This window comes from Felis catus, chromosome C1 (genome assembly GCF_018350175.1).
Source record: "Felis catus isolate Fca126 chromosome C1, F.catus_Fca126_mat1.0, whole genome shotgun sequence".
NCBI classification, from domain to species: Eukaryota; Metazoa; Chordata; class Mammalia; order Carnivora; family Felidae; genus Felis; species Felis catus.
In genome coordinates, this window is record NC_058375.1 from 187,563,590 (window position 1) to 187,585,572 (window position 21,983).

The 21,983-nt window shown below is 38.2% G+C and overlaps 1 protein-coding gene and 1 pseudogene across 4 annotated transcripts in view; one reads left to right on the forward strand and one right to left on the reverse strand.

The window, feature by feature from the left end:
* MPP4 (MAGUK p55 scaffold protein 4) overlaps positions 1-21,983 on the reverse strand; it is a 67,455-nt gene that overhangs the window by 22,086 nt on the left and 23,386 nt on the right. For 3 of the 4 annotated variants that reach the window (XM_011285475.4, XM_019838481.3, XR_002161671.3), the window contains exons 12-22: positions 21,909-21,926; positions 19,324-19,362; positions 17,304-17,324; positions 15,166-15,180; positions 13,996-14,037; positions 11,734-11,904; positions 9,991-10,071; positions 6,531-6,624; positions 6,025-6,133; positions 4,937-5,071; positions 2,360-2,508 (exon numbers count right to left, since the gene is read on the reverse strand). In XM_011285475.4, the coding sequence (XP_011283777.4) occupies positions 2,360-2,508; positions 4,937-5,071; positions 6,025-6,133; positions 6,531-6,624; positions 9,991-10,071; positions 11,734-11,904; positions 13,996-14,037; positions 15,166-15,180; positions 17,304-17,324; positions 19,324-19,362; positions 21,909-21,926 (874 nt within the window). Of the gene's footprint in view, positions 1-29; positions 238-2,359; positions 2,509-4,936; positions 5,072-6,024; positions 6,134-6,530; positions 6,625-9,990; positions 10,072-11,733; positions 11,905-13,995; positions 14,038-15,165; positions 15,181-17,303; positions 17,325-19,323; positions 19,363-21,908; positions 21,927-21,983 lie in introns of those variants that run through there. The other variant, XM_011285473.4, reaches the window with a different exon arrangement.
* On the forward strand, positions 4,040-4,139 carry LOC111562108 (annotated as a pseudogene).

The window sequence follows — 21,983 nt, forward strand, 5'->3', positions numbered from 1 at the left end:
GCCACTTCCGTGGCCGAAGAGCCGCTCACCGGTTCGGCCTCCAGGCGGAGCCCCGAGTCCGCCCTCATTGCGCTCTCCCAGCCGGGGTCTCTCAACGCAACGGCCGGCGGCCCGAGCCTGGCTCCCGCGACCGTGCCTCCGGGACCTGCGTCAGGCCGGGGCTTTGCGGTGTCGGGTTAGGCCGCAGCTCTGGGGGCCAGGTCTCTGCCCGCCGTCGCTGTGTCAAGCCCCGCCCACCAAGGCGTCAGAGTTAGGGAGGGGCGCTGTTAGCCCTGTAGTGAGCCTGGTGGAATCACTTTTGTCAAGCAGTGAAGAAATGAATCAAGTAGGCAGTCAAGGGCTGTGAGCAGAGAATAGATACCGCTAAACCCAAAACACTCTGTTGGTACCGAGAACTGATAATCGGCAATGCCAAGATTGCCTAGAAGAGCCAGGCACTGATCATCCCTAGAACCAGAAGTCTGGAAGGGCTAAAGTTACAGAGAGGGAAGGAGGCAAAGCATAAGAGACTCTTAAAAACTGAGAATAAACTGAGGGTTGATGGGGGGGGGGGGGTGAGAGGGAGGGAAAAGTGGGTGATGGGCATTGAGGAGGGCACCTGTTGGGATGAGCACTGGGTGTTGTATGGAAACAAATTTGACAATAAATTTTATATTTAAAAAAAAGAGAAAAAAACATTTTACCTTACATGGACAAATATGAATAAATATCAATTGAAATATTAAAAAAAAAGAGACTGATCTCTGAACATAATAGAAACCACTCCACTGCTTGAACATAATGTGCAGGTAGCAACCAGAGCTGACCCGGACCGGACTGAGTTTTCATCTGAAGGAGGCACTCATTGACTGACTTGGCGTTTGATTAACTTCTTACCCTTGTATCTTGTTTATTGTGACTTTATCTTGTGTCACATATGTGAAGTCAAGTTAAACAGGTTGTGAAATGTCATTCAGTTTGGAATCCTGCATCTGTTAAAATTGTGTAAATCCTGCTTTATGAGTGAATAAAGCTGACATTATGGAAAGACACAACTCGTGTACCACCTTTACAAGATGCTGGAGACACCCACGCCCCCACACCACACACACACACACACACACACACACACACACACACACACACACAAATACACAAAAGCCCAGTGTTTCAGGGTGGGTATGTATTGATACAGACTAGTATCAGATTTTTTTGCAGGTGTGTGGGTGTGGGTGTGTGTGTGCCTGTGTGTCTGTCTGTCTCTGTTGATACAGGCAATTCTCAAATTTTCGCCAGTTGCTTATCTTCCATCTCTGTAAATCAAGTTTAGGAAAACTTTTTCTCAAAAAAACAGAAGATCAAATCCGAGATAACCTAAGTATCATTAAAAATGACTTAATTCTCTTTGGTCGGGGTTTCTTGGGGGGTTAATTTTTTTCTTTGTTTTTTTTCCCCCTTTGGTAGTTGTTTTTTTAAGATAATCACTTTAAGTAAAAAAGAACTACAAATACCTTGAAGTATGCACTTGGTTTCTTTTATAGTTAAGAAAGAGATTGGAGGAATAGAGGGATGGTGTGGGTATGGGGAATGTTAGAGAATGATGCAGAAGATAAACAGATACAGGGCCAATAAGAGTAACTGCAAGTCTCAAGATCTAGGGAAAAAGAAAAATAAGACTTCGTGGAATAGCATCCTCACCTTGTGGTTTTCTCAGATACGAGTCTCTAGGACTAAAGTCAATTGCCCTTTCCTAGTTTAGGCATAATATGGATGTTGGCTTTTAGGCAAATTAATGATTGTTACAGCTCTGAACAGAAGAATAATTTTTTTCCTTGTAGATTGATTTACAAATGATGAGGGCAGTGTCTCTTCTGTAAGTTTTCACATTAGATGTGAAATGTGTACATTAACCCTTCTTTCTTGCTAAGTCAAGTAAAAGCCATTTTCATAAAACAGAAGTTTCATGAGGCAAAATCCAGTTTCTGAAATTAAATACTACTTATTTTATTTAGGGAAGCTCTTTTATCTGAATTGTACAAAAACCGCATGAAATCTATGAAAGGTTCTCATACTCACTGGCTTAACATTGTTCGTACTCCTACCATTGCTGCATATGAGGTAAAGGAAAACATTTTTTCCTGAAAGCCAAGGAGGTAATTCTACATACATACAATGCAAATATTTTTTTCAAACCGGACTAATTAATAAACTGCACCACTTTTAAAGTTGTACACATTATAATGGAGCAAATCCTGCTGTTTTAGATTGCAGCTGTTATTCCAGAGCTCTGTAACAGATGAATATTGTTAAAACCCCAGCATTAAGCAGGAAGCCTCATTAAGACTCAGTGTCAGAGGAAACCCATGTTGCTGGTACCCACTGAGGCTCCTCCTGAGCCTTCTGAACTGCAGACAACAATTGGGCACAGGCATCTTGCAAGTTGTCATTCACAATCACATGATCAAAAAACTGGCCAAACTGTGTCTCCATCTTTTGGGCTAAATCCTCCATCTCTTGTAGATCTTCATCCTTTAGGAGAAATGAAAAAATATGGATAGCACAGACTTAATAAGATAAATGTAAATAATACACAGTTTGTTTTGATGTTATATTCAGTTGTGAAACTATTTATAAAAACACTTAGGTCAAATAAACGTCCTCTATTCTAAACCACAAAACTTATGTTTCTATCTTTACTCTTATTAAATGTTTCTCTGGTCAAGACTTTGCAAAACTAAGTAACAGTTGGTAGGCAGAACAACCCCCTCAACTTCTTATTTGGACTTAAATTATATTATTCTATTATCTAAACACTTGGAGCTTTCAAATCATATATAACAAAGAAGAAGAAGAAGAAGAAGAAAAAGAAGAAGAAGAAGAAGAAGAAGAAGAAGAAGAAGAAGAAGAAGAAGAGGAGGAGGAGGAGGAGGAAGGCAGCAGAGGAGGAGGAGCAGGAGGAGGAGGAAAGGGAAAGAAAGAAAATGAAATTTACCAGTTAAATATAAGTAAAACTTACACATAAATTTCAAATGAAATTTTAGAAGGTAAAATACAGTTTCTAAAACTAAATACTAATAAGAATATCATTCTGCCACTTTCAACATGAAGATGGTGACCTGGTTTTATTGAATTAGACATACCTTAATTGTCCTTTGCCTCATGAGGCCATGACTTAATTCACTTTTGATATCGATTTCCTCTATTGTGAAATGTTCATTTAGTGAGAGTCATTTGGCCTTCCTCGGAACTAATGCATTAACTTCACTGCTGTTATTTTCTTATTTGTCCATAACAATTAAAACAGTACAGCTTTTTGACAGTGCAATCATAAAAAACAAATAGGGGGGAGCTTGGGTGGCACAATCTGGTAAGCATCTGACTCTTGGTTTTTTAGCTCAGGTCATGATCTCACAGTTTGTGAGCTTGAGTCCCAGGTCAGGCTCCACGCTGACATCGCAGAACCTGCTTCATATTCTCTCTCACCCCCTCTCTCTTTGCCCCTCTCCTGCTCGCACTCTCTCTCTCTGTCTCTCAAAGTAAATAAATAAACTTAAAAAATAAGGAAAAAATAAGCACAAATACAAATGCAGGCACTGCAATGTTGTGGCAGTACTCCTTTACAAGATGACAATACTCATGATCCAGAAACAATTTTGTTGATTTGTTTAGTTTGCCATAAAAATGAGAACACAATTTTAAATGCCTATGAGATTCAGAGAATTTATCCCTGGACTCCACTGTCTGAAACGCAAACTGAAGAATCAGATTTTCATACAGTAGTCACTTAAAAAAATATGAAGACAGAAATAATAACAAAGGATTATACAAATATACCTGCTTTTCATTTCAGAAGCACATATATTAAATTTGTTTTTTTTTTAGTTTTTTTAACATTTATTCATTTTTGAGACAGAGAGAGACAGAGCATGAATGGGGGAAGGTCAGAGAGAGAGGGAGACACAGAATCTGAAACAGGCTCCAGGCTCTGAGCTGTCAGCACGCGGGGCTCGAACTCACGGACCGCGAGATCATGACCTGAGCCGAAGTCGGACGCCCAACCGACTGAGCCACCCAGGCACCCCTTAAATTTGAAACAATACAGATTAACATGGCCCCTATGCAAGGGAGACATGCAAACTTATGACGTATTCTTTATGTTTAATTTCAGTTTTAGAAGATGAAAAAGTTCTAGAGATCTCTTGCACAGTGTGAATATATTTAACACTACTAAACTGTACAGTTACAAATGGTTAGGATGTTAAGTTTTATGTTATGTGTTTTTTACCATATACACAAAAAAATAAGTAGATGTAATATATTGATCTAGGTGATGGTTATCTGGGTATATGCACATGTAAAAATTCATTAAGCTGTTATACATAAGATTTATACACCTTGCTGAATGTATATGATGACTTAAAATAGTTAAGGTAGATTTAATGAAAAAAATAAACTGGAAAGAAACTAGTTATTCCAGGAAGAGTTCACTGATAAATCCCACCTGTCTTGGCCCCTCTATTATTTCCATCATCATTAATACATAATATTTGCATTTAGAAATATATTTTATATAAGTAACTCATATTACATATAAGATATATTCACTACAACATTTTAAAAGTAACTTCTCAAACTCTTTCATAAGATAAATAGTAAAATATAAACATCAGGCTTGTGCACACCCAGTTTCCATGTGGCTTTGCAAACTGTGGCTTGAGGTCATTTTTTTTTTAACTTAAGCCAGACTAGAAAAAAAAATAATAGTATCATAGCATTTATTAAATATTATTTTAATATCTACAAATGATATCCAGTAAAAAGGACAAACCATAGGGCATTTCATTATTCATTCGAAACAAAAATCACATTCCTTAACACTGGAATGTTGTGAAAATAATACAGTGATTATTTTTTTACTAGAAAAAAAATGCATCTGTCTATTTTCTCTGTATCTTACCTTGAACTTCATGTCCACAAAGTAGTCTGTAATGATCTTGGCATTTTTCCGAGATTGCTTCATACAACTCATGTTAGATGGCTTTATAAATATGACATAGGGCTTTAGTTCATGGGTTCGAGCTATTTGAATACCCTACACAAAAAAAAATAGGTTCATATTTAAAAACAGAAATCTTAATTTCCTAGAATCAACATGAATGTTCTCAAAATTTCTAAGACCAGAAATTAGCAATTATTTTCAGCCAATTTATTTTTATTTATTCTCCTTTGCCCTCAAGTCCTCAACTCTAAAAAATAAAAATTTTAATAATTAAGAGATGGGGTTCTAGAATTAAAATTAAGTTTAAATTGTGGCTCTTCCTCTCACTAGTCATGACACCCTTATGAAATCTGAGAATAGAATCCTATAAATAATCTCATGGGAAAGAGGCAAAGACAAACTCTGCAGGTGGATCAGTTCTGTTTCACCCTCACTTCCCCTTCCTCTTGGCTATTATCTTATATTGGATACTACTGACATCTTCACACTGACCACCAGCCTTGACCCAAGTAAGAACAATTGTCTTATCCCCTGTTTCTCTTTAGTACACGTGGTATATTTAAAATGACTACAAAAAAAAAATCCCACAAAATACAAGGATCAAAAAATGGAGCCTACACATTGTGTGTTCTTTATCCTAACTTGCTCACTCCTGCCTCACTCCACATATAGTCTCATAGAGGTAGCTACAGATATGACAACATGGGAACCTCACCTCCTTGTGTAAAACAACATCTTATTCTCTCCACAAATTTCCTTAATGCCTTTGTGATCAAAGTCAAAACAGGATTCTAACTTTTCTTTATAGCCACCAGCTCAGTTCTCTTTTTGTATCTGAGAAGCAAGACTCATTCCCTAACTAAAGACAAGATATTGGCAACTGTTCCTTTACATAAGATCCTGGTCCTTAGATATGGTAAGGGGTCTTATCCCTAAAAGGCTAAAAGAATAAAATGTCTCAACTACGATCTACAGCAACATGCACAAAATGCAAGACATTCATTCATTACTTTGGGGAGATGGGAAATATTCTACCATAGACCTACCTGAGGCTCTAAGTCCATGACACAGATCTTTCCTTCATCAAGGACTGCTTGAACAGCATCCACGCTGGTGCCATACAGGTGGCCTTTGTATTCACCATACTCGAGCATCCTGCAAGGGTGCCACAAGGAAAACAAGAACTCTTTCTACAAGTCAAATACTATTAGAGTAACATGAAGATAAACTCCAACGAGATAGAACATAAATATGTGGACTTCGGTAGCGCAAGAAGAATTATCAATAGGAGAAAATCAATAGGAGAAAAAAATATTAGGAGATCTAGGACGCAACTATTTCTCCAAAGTCTCTAAGACTGGCAACTCAGTTCTGCTCCCTCTCCCAACCCAATAAGTTAGTGTAGTAGTTGATCAATTTGCATTTCCTTGCTTAACTCTTCAGAAACAAAAGGAATTGCCCCAGAAGCTTTGGATAATGCATAAAAATGGGGCATGTATTTTGAAGGTAAAATAACCAAAGGTGAGAATCAGATTTTGAATGTATAGCCTACCTGTGACCATACATGAGGCTTTCAAATGTTTCCTTTGACACGTAATGATACTCACGTCCATCCATTTCATAACTCTTTTTGGAACGAGTAGTATCTATCAAAAAACGGAATTTAAAAAAATGTTTTCAAATCTTTGAAATGTTTTGGTTTATTACCAATATACATTTGGATAAATATTTCTAATCAAAGTAAATAAATGAATACATAAACAGGTAAATAAAATGCTAGAACCAAAAAGACGGAGCCTAAATTGGTGATAAGAAAATAGAAGTTCTCATCAAAATTAGTTCATCTATAAATCTTTATTAAGTAATCACAGTGTGGACACGAATGTATTAGGTATTGAGCTAGGATGGGGAGACCCTAAGGGATAGCTGCTCATACTAAAAAACAGGCATGAGTGAATTATATGTGAGCCCTAAGATGCCTAATGGCCCCCAGGTAACATACCTTATGTTTAGATAATGCATTTCCCAAGATCTCATTTTATTGCTCACACTGCTAGCTTGATGAAATGCTATTTCATCACCATAGTTTACTGATAACTAACTGAAAATTTTAGAGAGTAACTTGCTCATGTACACAAGACTAATGAAAAGCAAAGTTGAAAACAAGAACCTACGTGTTCTGACTCCTCCTAGACTAATATTTTCTGCTACACCAGATTGTCTCTGAATTGAAAGGAGAAAGCCCATGACAGTCTGTCTGCAATTTTGCCCAAATGCATTGATAGCCAAGGGAGATGGTGACTAGTTTTAGGGAACTCCAGAAGGGAAAGACTGGTGGAGTCTGGATTCAGTCCCATTTCTTTATTATAGATTCCTCAAGTTAAATAGTACTTGGTATAGAACACAGGAGCTCACTGAATAACTGAAAGTGATTCATTTTCTGTTCATCTATTTATTCAACGAACATGTACTGAGTGCCTCTGTTCTGGATATATTAGTTTCCTAGAACACACAGATGAATGAACCACAGTTCCAACTCTGTGTCCTATATATACCACAAAGCTTCTAGTCCCTTAATCTGCATTGCCACAAATTCTCCCTGTTCATAAAAAAAAATGGCATATTTGCATTTGTACTTGACAAAGTTTAAGAATGAAATATATGAACACTTGACAATATCAACACATGGAAATGACAAAGCAGGAACTTGACATAGAACCTAAATGATAAAAGGAGTTATGGACATTCAAGAGGTTTAAAAAACAAATGTCATCTGAGAGTCATCTTTTTTTTTCTTTATTCAAGGCTCTCTGCAGATACTTAGAATTCCTACAGTTATGCCACCTCTCCTATAGCTTTGTACTGAAAAAAAAATTCTGGTAAAACACTATACTCTCGGGTTATAATAAATTATGTAAATATAAACCTAAGATTACTAATTCTCTGTGGCTTCTATTGGACTATATTTTATATGGTAGGTTAAAATCTGTGAACTAATGCATAACTAGATGTATTCATTTTAAGATTAAAACTATTCACTCAATTTAGAAAGCAAAATATGGGCAACATTTTCTCATTTGAATGATGACTAGCTATACTGCTTACAATTATTCTATGTTCCATGGGCATTTTATTTTTATCCAGATTATTGAAAAATGGTGATTTCTTCTGTGGTTTTGTTTTAATTCAAGTTAGTTAACATACAGTATAGTCTTGGCTTCAGGAGTAGGACTCAGTGATTTATCTCTTACATATGACACCCAGTGCTCATCCCAAAAAAGTGCCCTCCTTAATGCCCATCACCCATTTAACCCACACCCTCCACCCCCCTCCCCTACAGCAACCCCTGGTTTATTCTCAGTATTTAAGAGTCTCTTATGGTTTGCCCCCCTCTCTGTTTTTATCTTATTTTTTCTTCCCTTCCCCCTACGTTCATCTGTTTTGTTTCTTAAATTCCACATATGAGTGCAATGAGGGCTCTTTCCCTAATTTGGCTATTGTTGGTAGTGTTGCTATAAACACTGGATGTTGGAGATCAATGTCCATTCTTACACATGTGAACAGTGTTTGGAAAGCACAACCTATGGTATATGATCATAAAGCAACTTTTTAAAAATTGTTTTTAAGTTTAGTTATTTTGAGAGACAGAGAGAGCAGAGGAGGGGCAGAGAGAGGGGGAGAGAGAGAGAATCCCAGCAGGCTCCATGCTGTCAGCGCAGAGCCCGATGTGGGGCTTAAACTCACGAACCGTGAGATCACGACCTGAGCCAAAACCAAGAGTCAGATGCTTAACTGACTGAGCCACCCAGGCACCCCTATAAAGCAACTTTTTCTGTCACCTACTGCCTTCTGTGGGACAAGACCTTCTCCTGGTCCTGGATGAAAATCTAAGCAGTTATCAGGACTCTTCTCATTACTCTTAGGTTAAAAAAAAAAAAAAGGCCACCATCACCTGTGCCACAAACACAGTCTTGATCTAATAAAATTCCATTCCCATGTAATAATCAAAATTATGATTATTTTAGGCTTCTCCTCCCCACACCTGGCTCAGACTTGCTGCAAGCAGGGAAGCCTGCAGTCAGAGAAGCCAGAAGTCAGGAAAGGGAATAGGATTCCTCTCCTCCCTTTCATTGCCTCTCTACTATTCCTCTCCAGCTTTCTAACTGTCCAAGGCTACAGTGCAGAAAGGAGAGGAAAGAGCAGGAAAATTCTCACTTCACTGATACTGATGCTGGATACTACAGGCTCCTTTTAGATATTTATATCTGGTAGATATTTAAATCTGGCTCTGCTCTCCTAGAAGATGCATTGGGTTATTCTGCAAACCCTATCACCACCACCGTTGCCACTGAGTATCTCAAATCCATCCCTATGCCAGCTAGTCACTTGTGATTTCTCAAAGGGTAGCTACTTCCCAGACTATAGCCATTGGCCACTCCTTTAAACTCTTTCCATTTTTTCAGGTATAATTCTGACATCAGTCTTCCATGCCCCCCAAACTGCAGGGAACGCATGCAAAGCTCTTAAGTGGTTTCTCTAAGTTCCTCTCTCTTGCGTTCAGATGAAGAGGAAGAACCTACATGCACATGCTCTTTCCTGCCATGGATGATATAATCATATATACAGACTTATATAAAATTATATCTGTATATATTGAAAGTTTCAAAATAAAATACGGCATTTAAAGAGCCAAGCACAGTGCCAGGAAGATGGTAAGTAATTAATGAACGTTAGTTATTACTGCTAAATATTAGTTTTCCTGAAGAGTCATCTATATAGTCATTGAGAAATGGAAAAGAGACAAAGTCCCCCTTTAAAAGCCTACATGTCAATAAATCAATTCCCTCTATTAAAATAAATATAGTTAGAAATATTATACAAGGACTATCCCTAGTGTCTGATATATTTTTACAACAAAAATGGTATGGCATAGTTAACTGAGATCAGTGCATCTGCAGAGACAAAGACAGTTTTACCGAAACGAACTGCTAGGAAAGAAAAACTACACATACGTGGCACAGCACTCTGGAAATGGCTAGGATTACGTTCAATAAGCTGTCTTCTCAGTTCATTTACTCCAACGCCCGAAGGTCCTAAATACAGAAAGTCACATGCAGAAATTATAAGATGTGAATAAATATGATTATGTGGTAAAATCATCATTTCAGTTCTTCTACTGAAAAAAGTTGAGAGCAAATTTTTTGGGAAATGTTTTTAGTTTCTCACAAACTGAAACAATTCCAGAAAGCTCTTAGGAATTTTCCTGGTGACCCATGGAGTAACCCACACTTCTTCAACATTCCAGAAATAAGCTGGGGAATTGCAGGAACCAGTCACCTCAGCAACCTTCATCTAATGTCGGACACTGAAAATTCTCTGGCCTCATTTCAGATAATCTGAGACAATCTGCCTTTCCTGTCAAATGAAGTTTCCATCACATCACAACCCAGAAATCAGCCCCTATAATTATGGGTCCCATGACTTATAGAATTCAGACATATTTCCTTTTTTTGAAGTTTACTTAAGTTTACTTATTTTTTTAAGTTTACTTTGACAGAGAGAGCGAGTGGTAGAGGGGCAGAGAGAGGAGAGAGAGAATCCCAAGCAGGCTCCACACAGTCAGCACAGACCCCAACCTGGTGCTCGAACCCACAAACCATGGGACCATGGCCTGAGCCAAAATCAAGAGTCAGACGCCCCCAGACATACTTCCTGATAGTTGAGTCAACACTCTGTGTGCAACTGGAGTCAGAGCTGACTTCATGCAATCACACAGGGCCCAGGCTTAGCATACTACACTTGGTTTAATGCTCTTCTTTTGCCTTCTTGAAATCTTAATCATCATTAAACAAGAAGCCCTTGCATTTTCATTTTGCCCTGAGCTCTGCAAATTATGTAGCCGGTCCTGGCTGTAGGGCATGTTGTTCTGCTCTACAGGGGCCTCCCTTGATTACAGTTGGAATACACAGAGATGGCAGCAAGACATTAGTTACTACAGCTGCAGGGACCAGCTTTGCAGAGCTCTTGGTCACAAAAGCACGTCACCACAGTACTGTATTTGCCCTGTTCTTTAGCACCATATATAGTCCAGAAAACTTTAAACATTTTTCTGAAGAAGGTGGTTACAAATTTCTTAGGGAAATAGATCTTAAGGATTTTTATTTCTTTTTTTTTAAACAAACTGTGTTTTTTTTAATGTTTATTTTGAGAGAGAGACAGACAGAGAGCACATTCAAGAGGAAGGGAGGGGCAGAAAGAGAGGAAGAGAGAGAGAATCCCAAGCAGGCTCCATGCCCTGCAGTGGAGGCCCAATGCAGGGCTCAATCCCACCACTGTGAGATCACAACCTGAGCTGAAATCAAAAGTCAGATGCTTAATCAACTGAGCCACCCAGGCACCCCAAGGATTTTTATTTCTAATACAGACTGATAATGCAGTCTGGGGAAATACTCACCTATGCTTACAGAACAAACTCAAAACAGGTCAAAAAAAAAGAGAAAACAAAATTTCATAATACAACCTGTTAATACCCCCAGTATATCATGGCATACCACATTTAATTGTAAACAATAAAAGCATGAGACAATAAAGTTTTATTTATAAACACACATATAAGACAGGCTTTTTTTTGTAAAGGTGTTTATATTGGCGTCCCTAAAGAATTCTAGTTTTGCCACCACTCCCAACACAAAACCACTGACTCTAGAAGGAAAAGTTCACTATGGGGGAGGAGAGACACAGTTCCTGAGACGTACCCACGAGCACTATGAGGCGGTGCTTGTCTGAAGGGCGTCGCTGGTACCTGACCACCTCCTCGTAGGGGGCGCCTGACGCGCTCAGACAGCCGCTGGCACTGCAGACCCCCGCGTGCTGCTGGCGCAGGTGAGACTTCCGGCGGCAAAGGCGCATGCTCCGGCGGAAGCCAGCTGGGAGGGTGGAAACGCACAGGATGTTACATCCAGGTAGGAGAGATTATTTCTCTTGCCCCGCCTGATGGCGCCTGCAGTGACTGCAACCAGCAAGTGTTAATTAACATAATCACGTCTGTCTAAAGGTAGAAAATAAGAAGAGAACAGAAGGAAAAATAACAATGCCCCCACATGTTGCCGCTAAATTGCACCCTGTGCCCACCATGTGCCAGGTGCTGGGGTTCTAGCGGTCAACTAAATCAAACTCATTTCCTCATGACATTTACGTTTTATGGAGGAGGAGAAACAAAAGTAAACACATCAACAAAAATAAGTGCTTAGAAGAAGGGGCAGTGGAGTGATGGGGGTGTTTCTTCATGGGGAGTGAGGGAATTCAAGTAAAGTGTGTGTGAAAAGGTAACATCGAGCAGACATGGGAATAAAGTAATGAAGCCAGTCAGGAGGCATCTGGGGATGAAAGCAGCCCAAGCGAAGGGAACGTCAACTGCTAAGGTGCAGAGAAAGGAGTGTTTGGGGAAGCACAGAAAGGCTCAAGTAGGGCAGGGTCCTGAGCAGTAGGGAGAAGGGTAGGAAGTGGAGTTGGAGAGGAAGCAGAGTGTTGGATTGTGGTCCAAATGGGATGAAAAGCCACTGGGTGGTGGAGAAATGGGTGTGACATGGTTTGACTTATGTGTCTGAAGAATTCCTCTGTTGCTTGGGGAGGATGCAAAGTGTGGGCTCAGGGGAGAGCAGCTAGGAGGCCCTTGCAGTGCCCCAGATGAGGGAGAATAGTGGCTTGGGCCAGGATAGAAACAGGGGAGCAGGCTGATCACTCACATTTTTCAGATGGATACACTAAGACATGGGTTAGGGGGCTGCTCACAACTATGTCATCAGTGGCAGAGTTGGACGCTTTAACCATGATTGCTGAACTCCTAGAATCCTGTTTAACCTGCCCGCTGAACCACAGAGCTTTCTGGTATTTAAAAAAAAAAGAGCTGTTCCCAGGTCCTTTCAATAGGTAGAGCTAAGGACTATATGTATATGTATAAACACACACACACACACACACACACACACACACACACACATCTATATCTGTATCTGTATATGTCGAACACCATGAGTTCACACCAATACCCACAAAGCCACCTCAACATTGCGGGATTTATTCCAGCCACCACCACCTCCCCACTTTCTGTATGTTTCTCAGTGAGAAACCTGACACTGATTGTCCTCAATACATTTAATTATTAGTCAAGAGCACTTGTGCAGGATGGGGACAGATGGTGTCAGCAACCTGGCAGAAAGTGTCAGAACCCAAGCTAGGTGAGGAGGCCATCTTTGTAGAGGCTGTGAGGTGTCAGAACCCAAGTGATGGCAGCTGTCCTCCTCACATTGCTCTGGCTCTGACAACCTGTACCAGACCACCATCATCCCCTGCATAAACGTTCTCCTAATACTGCTCAGTGATGCCCCACCCCAGGCTGCTTCTTTCCCACCTTTGTGCGGATGCCTTCCCTTTTAGCATACTTAATGGAGTTGGGGCTGAGTTAACCTCAAAGGGGATACAGAAAAGTGGTCCCATGTTGTTGTTGTTTTTCTAAGCTCTCTCAATGATTCTAATGTGCATCTTGGCCCGGGGAACCAACATTTCACTTTATAGATCCTGCTGTTGTCCCACTGTCTCATGGAAAAGGAAGCCCAGTGTGGTTTTACATGAGCCTTTAAAGGGGTCCTTCAGAAACCTCTGCCAAATTGACAGAATATAGAAATGTGGTCATCAAAGTTAAGTTTGGTAGTCAGACAATTGGTCTCTTTAGAGTAAGACAAATATGTCATGAAACAGTCTGGAAGAAAATAAAAGATTTGTGTTTGCTGAATAATAAGAGATATCCAGTGGAAACCAGATGAATCATGATGAATGATCAACACATCAGAATACTAACCCCCCCCCCCAAAAAAAATTGGGGGGATAGAGGGAAACCAGAACAAGGAACAAGTTTGGAAATGTCCATCAACAAAAGAAGCTTTCAGAAGAGAGTCAGGATGGTATGACTAAAAAGTTAACAAGTGACAAAGACCCACCTCTTATTAATCACCACCTACCAATGTAGAACTTCTGATCACAGCCAACAAATTCCTCCTTGTCTGAAACACAGAGATTGGCAGGAACAGAATATGTGGAGGAGGAGAAAGAGAAGTTTACTTAGAACAGATGCATGAAATTATCTTCAAGTCTGCAAGTGACGCTCTTTCAGTAGATGTCAGCACAGCTGAATTCATCCTGAATGGCTTATTAAAGAATATCCTAAGCACTCTGCAGCCTATCACATGCCCCAAACTATGCAGAAATACTCTGCAGAATTTTAGCAATACACAGAATATATTCTGTCAAGTATAATTAAAACAAAGAGCTATTTTAGGCTTGTTTAAAGTTACAAGAAAGATATTGAGTCATAGTCAAAACAAATAAAAATTTGGTATACATCTTTAAACATGCCCAAAGAAAACTGACTTAAAACAGGAAACAGATGAACTGGCTTTGGCTTAAATTTGTGGAAATGGTATTCTGCAGGACCTTTAATTAATCCCTTTGTTGGAGGGGGGTTTTAAGTTTCTCCCTGATAAAATGGTTTATTCTGTATAAAATCAGTATTTGCTCTATGGCTGCCAATTGTGTCTGACTGTCCAAAAATCTGAGGAACAAGAGTGAGGAGAACTGATCCCAGTGGCTCTGAAGCATCTAGAACTTATTTAAACTCCTGTCTCTGCTTCCACTGCAGTCTCAGAAAAATTCATATAAACTCCAGGAAAAAAAATGTTATAAAAATATCATTTTCAAGTTACTTTTTACTAATAGATGTTCCTTTTCACTTATGCAACTCTGTTCTGATCATTGAAGTACTATGTAAAGAGCCACTGTTCATAGAATGAACTAACATATACAACCTTTTCTTCTTAACCTTTTTTTCATGTACATCTTAAAATACAAAGAAAACACACCAAAATTAATTCCATCTTGTATTAAGTAAGCACTGAAATACGTCAGTAAGTTTAAAAGGAAATGTTTACTCAGGAATATATTCATAAAGCTTAACTACTTTCATTGTTCACTTTTAAATATTTTTCTATGAAATGGAATATCTCATCACTGCTTTCACCCTCAAAATACATCTTATCTTAAAGTGTATCCTGTCAAGTATGCACATGGAGGCACTGAAAGATCTTAAATATAGCTCTGTTTGGCTTACCCAGGAAATAAAAACAAACAATTACCTTCTGAAAGCTCCTCTGGATATTTGGATAAGTGAAAAAACAGACATGAAAAAGTTAAGTCTTTGAGAAGATCGAGTTGGCCATCCACTAAAAACAAGTTACAAAAGTGAAGCTTTTATGTCTCTCTTAGAGAAAGTTGTAACCTGGGTAGGTCTGGCAAGGCAAATGAACAACGTACAACTGGGGACTCAGGAACTCGTGGGACCTGACTGTGCTGCTCTGAGGACTATGACTTGTTCTGCAAGTCACTTATCTACATTCTCCCTGAAGATTTTATCTATGAAGACTCCTCTCCACTGGTTGGCTTAAAATGGGGCTTGAGAGAGAGAAATTATAGGAAGGCAACTGATTTGAGCCTCCTCTCTCCTTCTCTCCCAGAGGCCATATGCTGCTGCTCCAGAGGTGCTGCAGCAGCCTCTAGCCTAAGCATCCTCATTCTTTACTCCTCACTGGGTCCAGTGACACATGTCCATCTCCAGCCAGCCCATTGGAGACAAGGGGAACTAAACACAAAGTGTGCTGTTTTCTTTGTTTTCTAGATATCTTAAATATCCATGTTTTCTGTTACTTTTTTTTTAATTGGCATTCCTAATTAGATTATATCATCACCTCCCAGAGAAATTTAAGGTCACATGACACTAAATTCAGAAAAGAGTTGAGATCAAAACTGAAGAAATGTAACTGCCCACTAAGAGCTCTAAGTAACAGAATTAAGCATCATGAATGAGTATCAAGAGTTATTTACTTAGAAGGGCACCTGGGATATAAAGTGAGCTCTGTGCTGACAGCAGAGAGCCCCATATGGGGGCTCAAACTCATGAATTGTGAGTTCACAACCTGAGCCGAAGTTGGATGCTTAACTGACTGAACCACTCAGGCATCCCAAAACTAGAAAATTTAGAAACAACATAAATGGTAAGTAAATAATTTAGGTGCATAGTTCTCAACTCCATATGTCTTAGTGCCATCTTTTTTATAACCAATATTTGTAGCAATCTCTCGATTCTTATGAAATCAAATTAATATAATCTATTGCACACTTAATTTTAAAAACCAATGCAATACTCTGTCATATAAAGAAAAAAATTAAAAATAATTCATTTATATTTTTAAAATGTGTATTTCAAAATATTAATCCTCAGGCATGACTTCTCTAGAAGACATAAGAAACTATGAATAAGAAACTATTAGATGCTTATACCCACTTATAATGAAGAAGCATGGATTAAAGGAAGTGAAAATATTCCTTATATGAAGTATAGAAAAATAGAAGGGCAAAGTAACAGTAAATTCTGAAATAAAAAGTGCTCTGATAAGTAATGACAGACCAGGTTTACTTGTATATAAAAGGGAAATTGCCTTAATTGAAGTAGGGATAATAGACCAAAGCAATTATAATCTGATGAACTGGAGAAAAGGAGGAAATATACTTGGGAGCAGTTGAGTAATGTTAACATGCTCCAAAAGTTTGCCAGTTTTCAAAATACTCTGTGAGACCTATTTCATTATTAATGATGTCAACATTACTCTGATGTTGGTATCACACACTTGGTGATACCATATGTCATCAATAATAACATATTAAAGTAAAAGAAAATAATCAATCAGCATAGATACTTCACTTTCTAGTTTATTTACTATCAGTATGGAGCGGACAGAATGTGTGGAGTAAATTATTCCATAGTTGAAAGGCAATTTCTTTAATCCTGTTCAAATGTCTCTCTCCATAGTGACTGTCTTCTAAACAACTGAGCTTTTCATGTTATGTCTTATGAAAATGTATATCACTATTGTGTGTTAAGGAACTGCTCATTTATATTTGTAATGTGTTTTGTCCAATAGGACATTAAAAATATTATGCAGGATGGTCTCACACACTGCAGGACATCTGGCATTCCTGAGTCCTACCAGTTAAAGGCCAGTGCCCCAAATCAATGTGACAACCAAAAAATGATCCCAAAGAGCTCCAAAATGCCCCAAAGAAGCACTGGCTAAGGTGAAGCTTATAATATCTCACAATTATACTGTTGAGGTATTTAAACAATTATTGTATCATATCCCTAAATGTGTGTTTACATTATACCAATATCTGGAATACACTCTTAAAAATCAATACCAAATATTCATTTTTTACTTACCAGATTCAAATGTTTCTTCATCTATGGTTTCCCATGGGGACACAAAAAAAACCAAAAGTGTCATTTTATTACTATCAATACTGAGCCTGTACTTTAACAGATGAATTCCCTGACCCTATGCTTCTGCATACACACTAACTTCTAAAAATCTTTCCTGAATCAAGGCCAAGTCAGTGGTGTCTCTATGGCATATTGAACTTTTAAATGAGATATGTGGTATTAAGTAGCTGGGCTATGACAATAAGCAGGTATGCTGTATGAGGCTATAATCAATAAAATAAAATAAAAGAGACTAAATAAAATGTAAAAGAGGCTCAGAGGGAAGGGAAAGGTAGAATGTCACAGGAAACTCCAATGGATTGTCAGCTAGTGCACAGCTTTGCTATTAGAGGGCTTTCAGATGGAGGAGAGATGCACCCTGACTGAAGGTTGGGGCAGGGTGGCGGGGGGGGGGGGCGGGGAGGAACCATAAGCAACAGGAATGTGGCAAGGAGAGTGAGTATATATAAATGGTTTGATTGCATAGGCTTGTGTAGGCGATAAGGAAAGATTTTATGTAAACCAACTTTCAGTTAAAACAGTTCTTTTTAGCATTTTAAAGAGATATTAAGGATTACGAAACTAGAATGTAGAGGGAGAGCAATTTGAAATATATAGCAACATTACCAATGCTTGCGTCCTCGGATCAGGCGATACTGCATCTAAGGTTTACTCATACCATGTGGAACAATATATTTACAAAGCTATTTGTTGTAGCATTGTTTGTAATAGAACAGACTGGACATAACTCAAACATCTACTGATAAGTGATTATATAAATGCACAATAATTTATTTAACCAATAAGCTGTTAAAAACAAAGGAAGAGGCTCTTTATGTACTAAGATGGAATCATATGCAATGCTAAGGAGAAAAGTCAGGGACAGAAGAGTGTGTATAGTGTACCATCAAAAAGTCTTTTTTGTTGTTGTGTTCTTTTTAAAGGTATTTTTAAAAGAATGGTAAGGATGATGATAGGGAGAGGAGAAAAAATATACATCATTGCTTTTACATGCACAGAATATGTCTAGAGGGATCAGGAAGAAACTGAGAGCATTTATTGCCTCAAGAAATAAAACTGAGTAGAGGAGAAGGGAAAGGGAGGAACTCTATACTTCAGTAGTTTTTGAATTATAAAATATGTGAATGTATTACCTAATGAAAATTGTAAATTAAAATTATAGAAAGAAATGAATATTACTGTAAGTTTTTAAAAACCCGAATGTGTACCTGGCAAAATAAATATGGTGTCAGCATTATTCTGTAGTTGTTCTGGGAAGTATATGTGAATCTGTAAAATATCCACAATTTAAAGATTTCATATTGTTCTTTAATTTCTAAAACTAGATTAGCCCAGAAAGCCAAGACAAATTCACTTATCTGACTAAGGACTCTCCAACTACTGTCCCAACAATACTCTGGTGATTCTTGAGCCAATCTTCATTATGCCACTAAATTTGGAAAACCTTTTCCCAATTTACAAAAAAAAAAAAATAAGTATAGAAATGTAAAAAGTTTTCATATATTTCTCAAAAATTTGAAACCCACTACTATTTATCTATACTAGAATCCACCAGAAGGTGGTACCAAACAGTAACAAAAACTATATGTCGCTTTTTAAAAATTGGCATTTCAGTATTTTATAGTATTTCACAAAAGCATGGTGGTTTCCAGACATTCCACCTGAATGTTACTGAATGTAACACCTGAGTAATACTGAATGTTCCTGAGATCATTTCTAAGACACTGCTTTCTAGAACACTTAGTGGAAGGTTGGTCTTGGAGCCTGGAGACATTCCCACAGCTGTGCCTCCCTTCCAAGTGCCAGAACCACAGAAAAAGGCAGGTGCAGGGGAATTCATTTTACACATTTCTTCCAGAGGAAACCTGTGGCCCCATTTGGCCAACTCTGCGTCAGAGAATCTACTGCTGAGGTGCTTCATATTCCTCCTGGTGGTAACTCTATCAAAAGGAAATGTTACCTGCTTCCACACACTTCTCATCAATCTTCATGTCATCTTCTATAAAAGAGGACAGTAAGGGAAAAATAGAACTTAAAATGTATGAGTTTCCCAACGTATAGGCTTATGTCAGTAAAACTCAGACCACCTTACAATAATGTTACTCTTACAACAAGCATATTCCTTATGCTTGCTCACTTGGAGAGATAAAAAGGGCTCCACCATATTCAATGAAAATCTATGGTATAGAAGGCAACATAACATAAAATGGTTAACATTTTAAAAGCATTGGCTTTATGAATGGACAAATTAGTTTACCTCAAGCCTCAGTTTTCTATCTATAAATGGAGATGGTAGCAATACCTCCCATGTAAGTGAGGATAAACTGAGATAGTGTATGAAAAGCTCAGGTGTATGGTAAGCACTCAATAAATGTTAAAATAATAAATAATAAATAATATATATTATAATATATAAAAAATAATGTTAAAAAATTAACTATTTTTACCTTTAACTAGGGTATATATAAGAGAATAAGAGACCATAACTTTTAAAGCCGACCCCACCTAATATTCAAAACCCTCTACAACATGACCCAAACCCAACTTTGAAGGCTATTGTCCACTTCTTTCCTTCACATATCTTATATTCCCATTAGAGTAGCCACCATCAGTCAGTCCTCTGTAGCTTTGCTTATGCTGTTCCCTTCGCCTGTAATGCTTCAAGGTCCATCTCAAACATTAACTAAAATGATTATCTCTGCCATGAACCGCATAGCATTTTCTTCCTACTACCTTGAACTCCCTGCTACTACACATCTATTCTAATATATAGATGTAATATAATACAACCATTTGAGTATTTGTCTTATTTGCCCTCCTAGATAGTACCTTAAAAGCATAAACTGTCTTGCTAATTTTTACATATTTTACAGAGCTTAGTACAGTGTCTTGCACAGAATAGGTACATGACAAATTATTTATTAAGTTGAACTGAATTTTCCTTTTAATATGAAAATAGTTAATGTAAATGTACATTTTGAAAAAATAATTTTTTTTCAGAAAGCACTGTACATCTTGTGCCTACCATAGTGCCCAGCACTTCCTAGGTGAGAAATAAATAGTGGTTTAATAAATAAGTCTTATCATGTTCCAAAAGTGCAAGTAATTATCTGTATAATAAACTATAATATTATCAAGTCATATAATAAACCTATCACCACCTTCTTACAGACCGTATCATTAACTACGGTTTTTAAGTAACATATGCAATATAAAAATTTTTACAAAATAATACTGTTTTATAGAGGTAGGGGCACAGATAAACAAGTAACATAGCTGCCATTCAATTCCTTATAATTATTCAGAGATTACATTTCAGATTAGTATTTTATAACAACAGTGAATTTATTAGTTCCTAAGACATAACTAGAGGTTTTATGTTTTGTTTTTTTGTTTTATCAAAGAAAACTATTATTATTCCTGTTTTACAGAGGAATTTACACTAGTGCATTTCCGGTAACAGCACAAGTAGCCCTGATTTTTCTAACTTGCAAGCCTGGGATCCAAGACAGACACTGATTTTATTCTCTCAAAATCAACAATTCCACACTATAGGCAAAGGGTAGGTGTTATGGGCTGCTCTGTATCCCTCTCGAATTTATATGTTGAAGTCCTATCCCCCAGTGTGACTGTATTTGGAGACAGGGACTTTAAGGTTGAATGAGGTCACAAGATTGATTGGGGCCCCAATCCAAAAGGACAGGCAGTCATCTGCAGGCCAGAAAATCTCATCAGAAACCAGACCGGCTGAACCTTGATCTTAGACTTCTGGCTGTCAGAACTGTGAGAAAAAAAGTGTCTGTTGTGTAAGTCACCCAGTCTGTGGTATCTTGTTATGGCCACCTGAGCAGTTTAAGACAGTGGGCTTGTTACCCACCAAGACCTCAGAGACCCCGCCTCTCCAAAGACCTGCCCATTTCCAGTTTCAGGTTTGAGCTGTGGGGGTGCCTAGGGGAGTGCTCTTCTAGCCTCTCTTCCCCTCCACAAGCAGATAGCATCTTGCCTTCTTGCTTTTGTAAGTGTGTGTGTGGCATCATAATGAGTCATCTGGGTGTCTGGGCTCGGAGAGAGAAGTAATAACTGGAGGTTCCATTTGCCTCCGAAACAGAAGCTTCAGTCCAGACTACACTGCCTGCAACATCTGGCAATACTCTTACCTTCTTTGGACTTCAATCTTTTCATCCATAAAATGGGAACAATCACGAATTCCTTACAGGGTTATTTTTAAGACAGTGTGTGTAAAACAGCTGACACAAAACAGCAAGCCAGTTTCACAACTTTTATTGAATTTTTATCATGTGCTGCATATAAATGTTATCTCTATTTTCTCCTATTCCTCTCAGTGTTAGGACAATTACATCATGTGTGCTTTCTTTTGACTGACATCTTTTGACAAATTAAGATCTTAGTGATTGGAACGCTACTAGGTATATAGGAAGAGCTTAATAAATAGCTAAACTGAATTGAAGTGAATTAACAAAACTATACAAAAGTTCTACAAGACTTTGGAGATGAGGGTTTCTTTTTTCAAATACTATTTCTTACCTTCTTCCATAGAAATTGCTGGATACAGACAAATAATGGAAGTGGGAAAAAAAAGAGAGAGTGAGAGAGAGCACA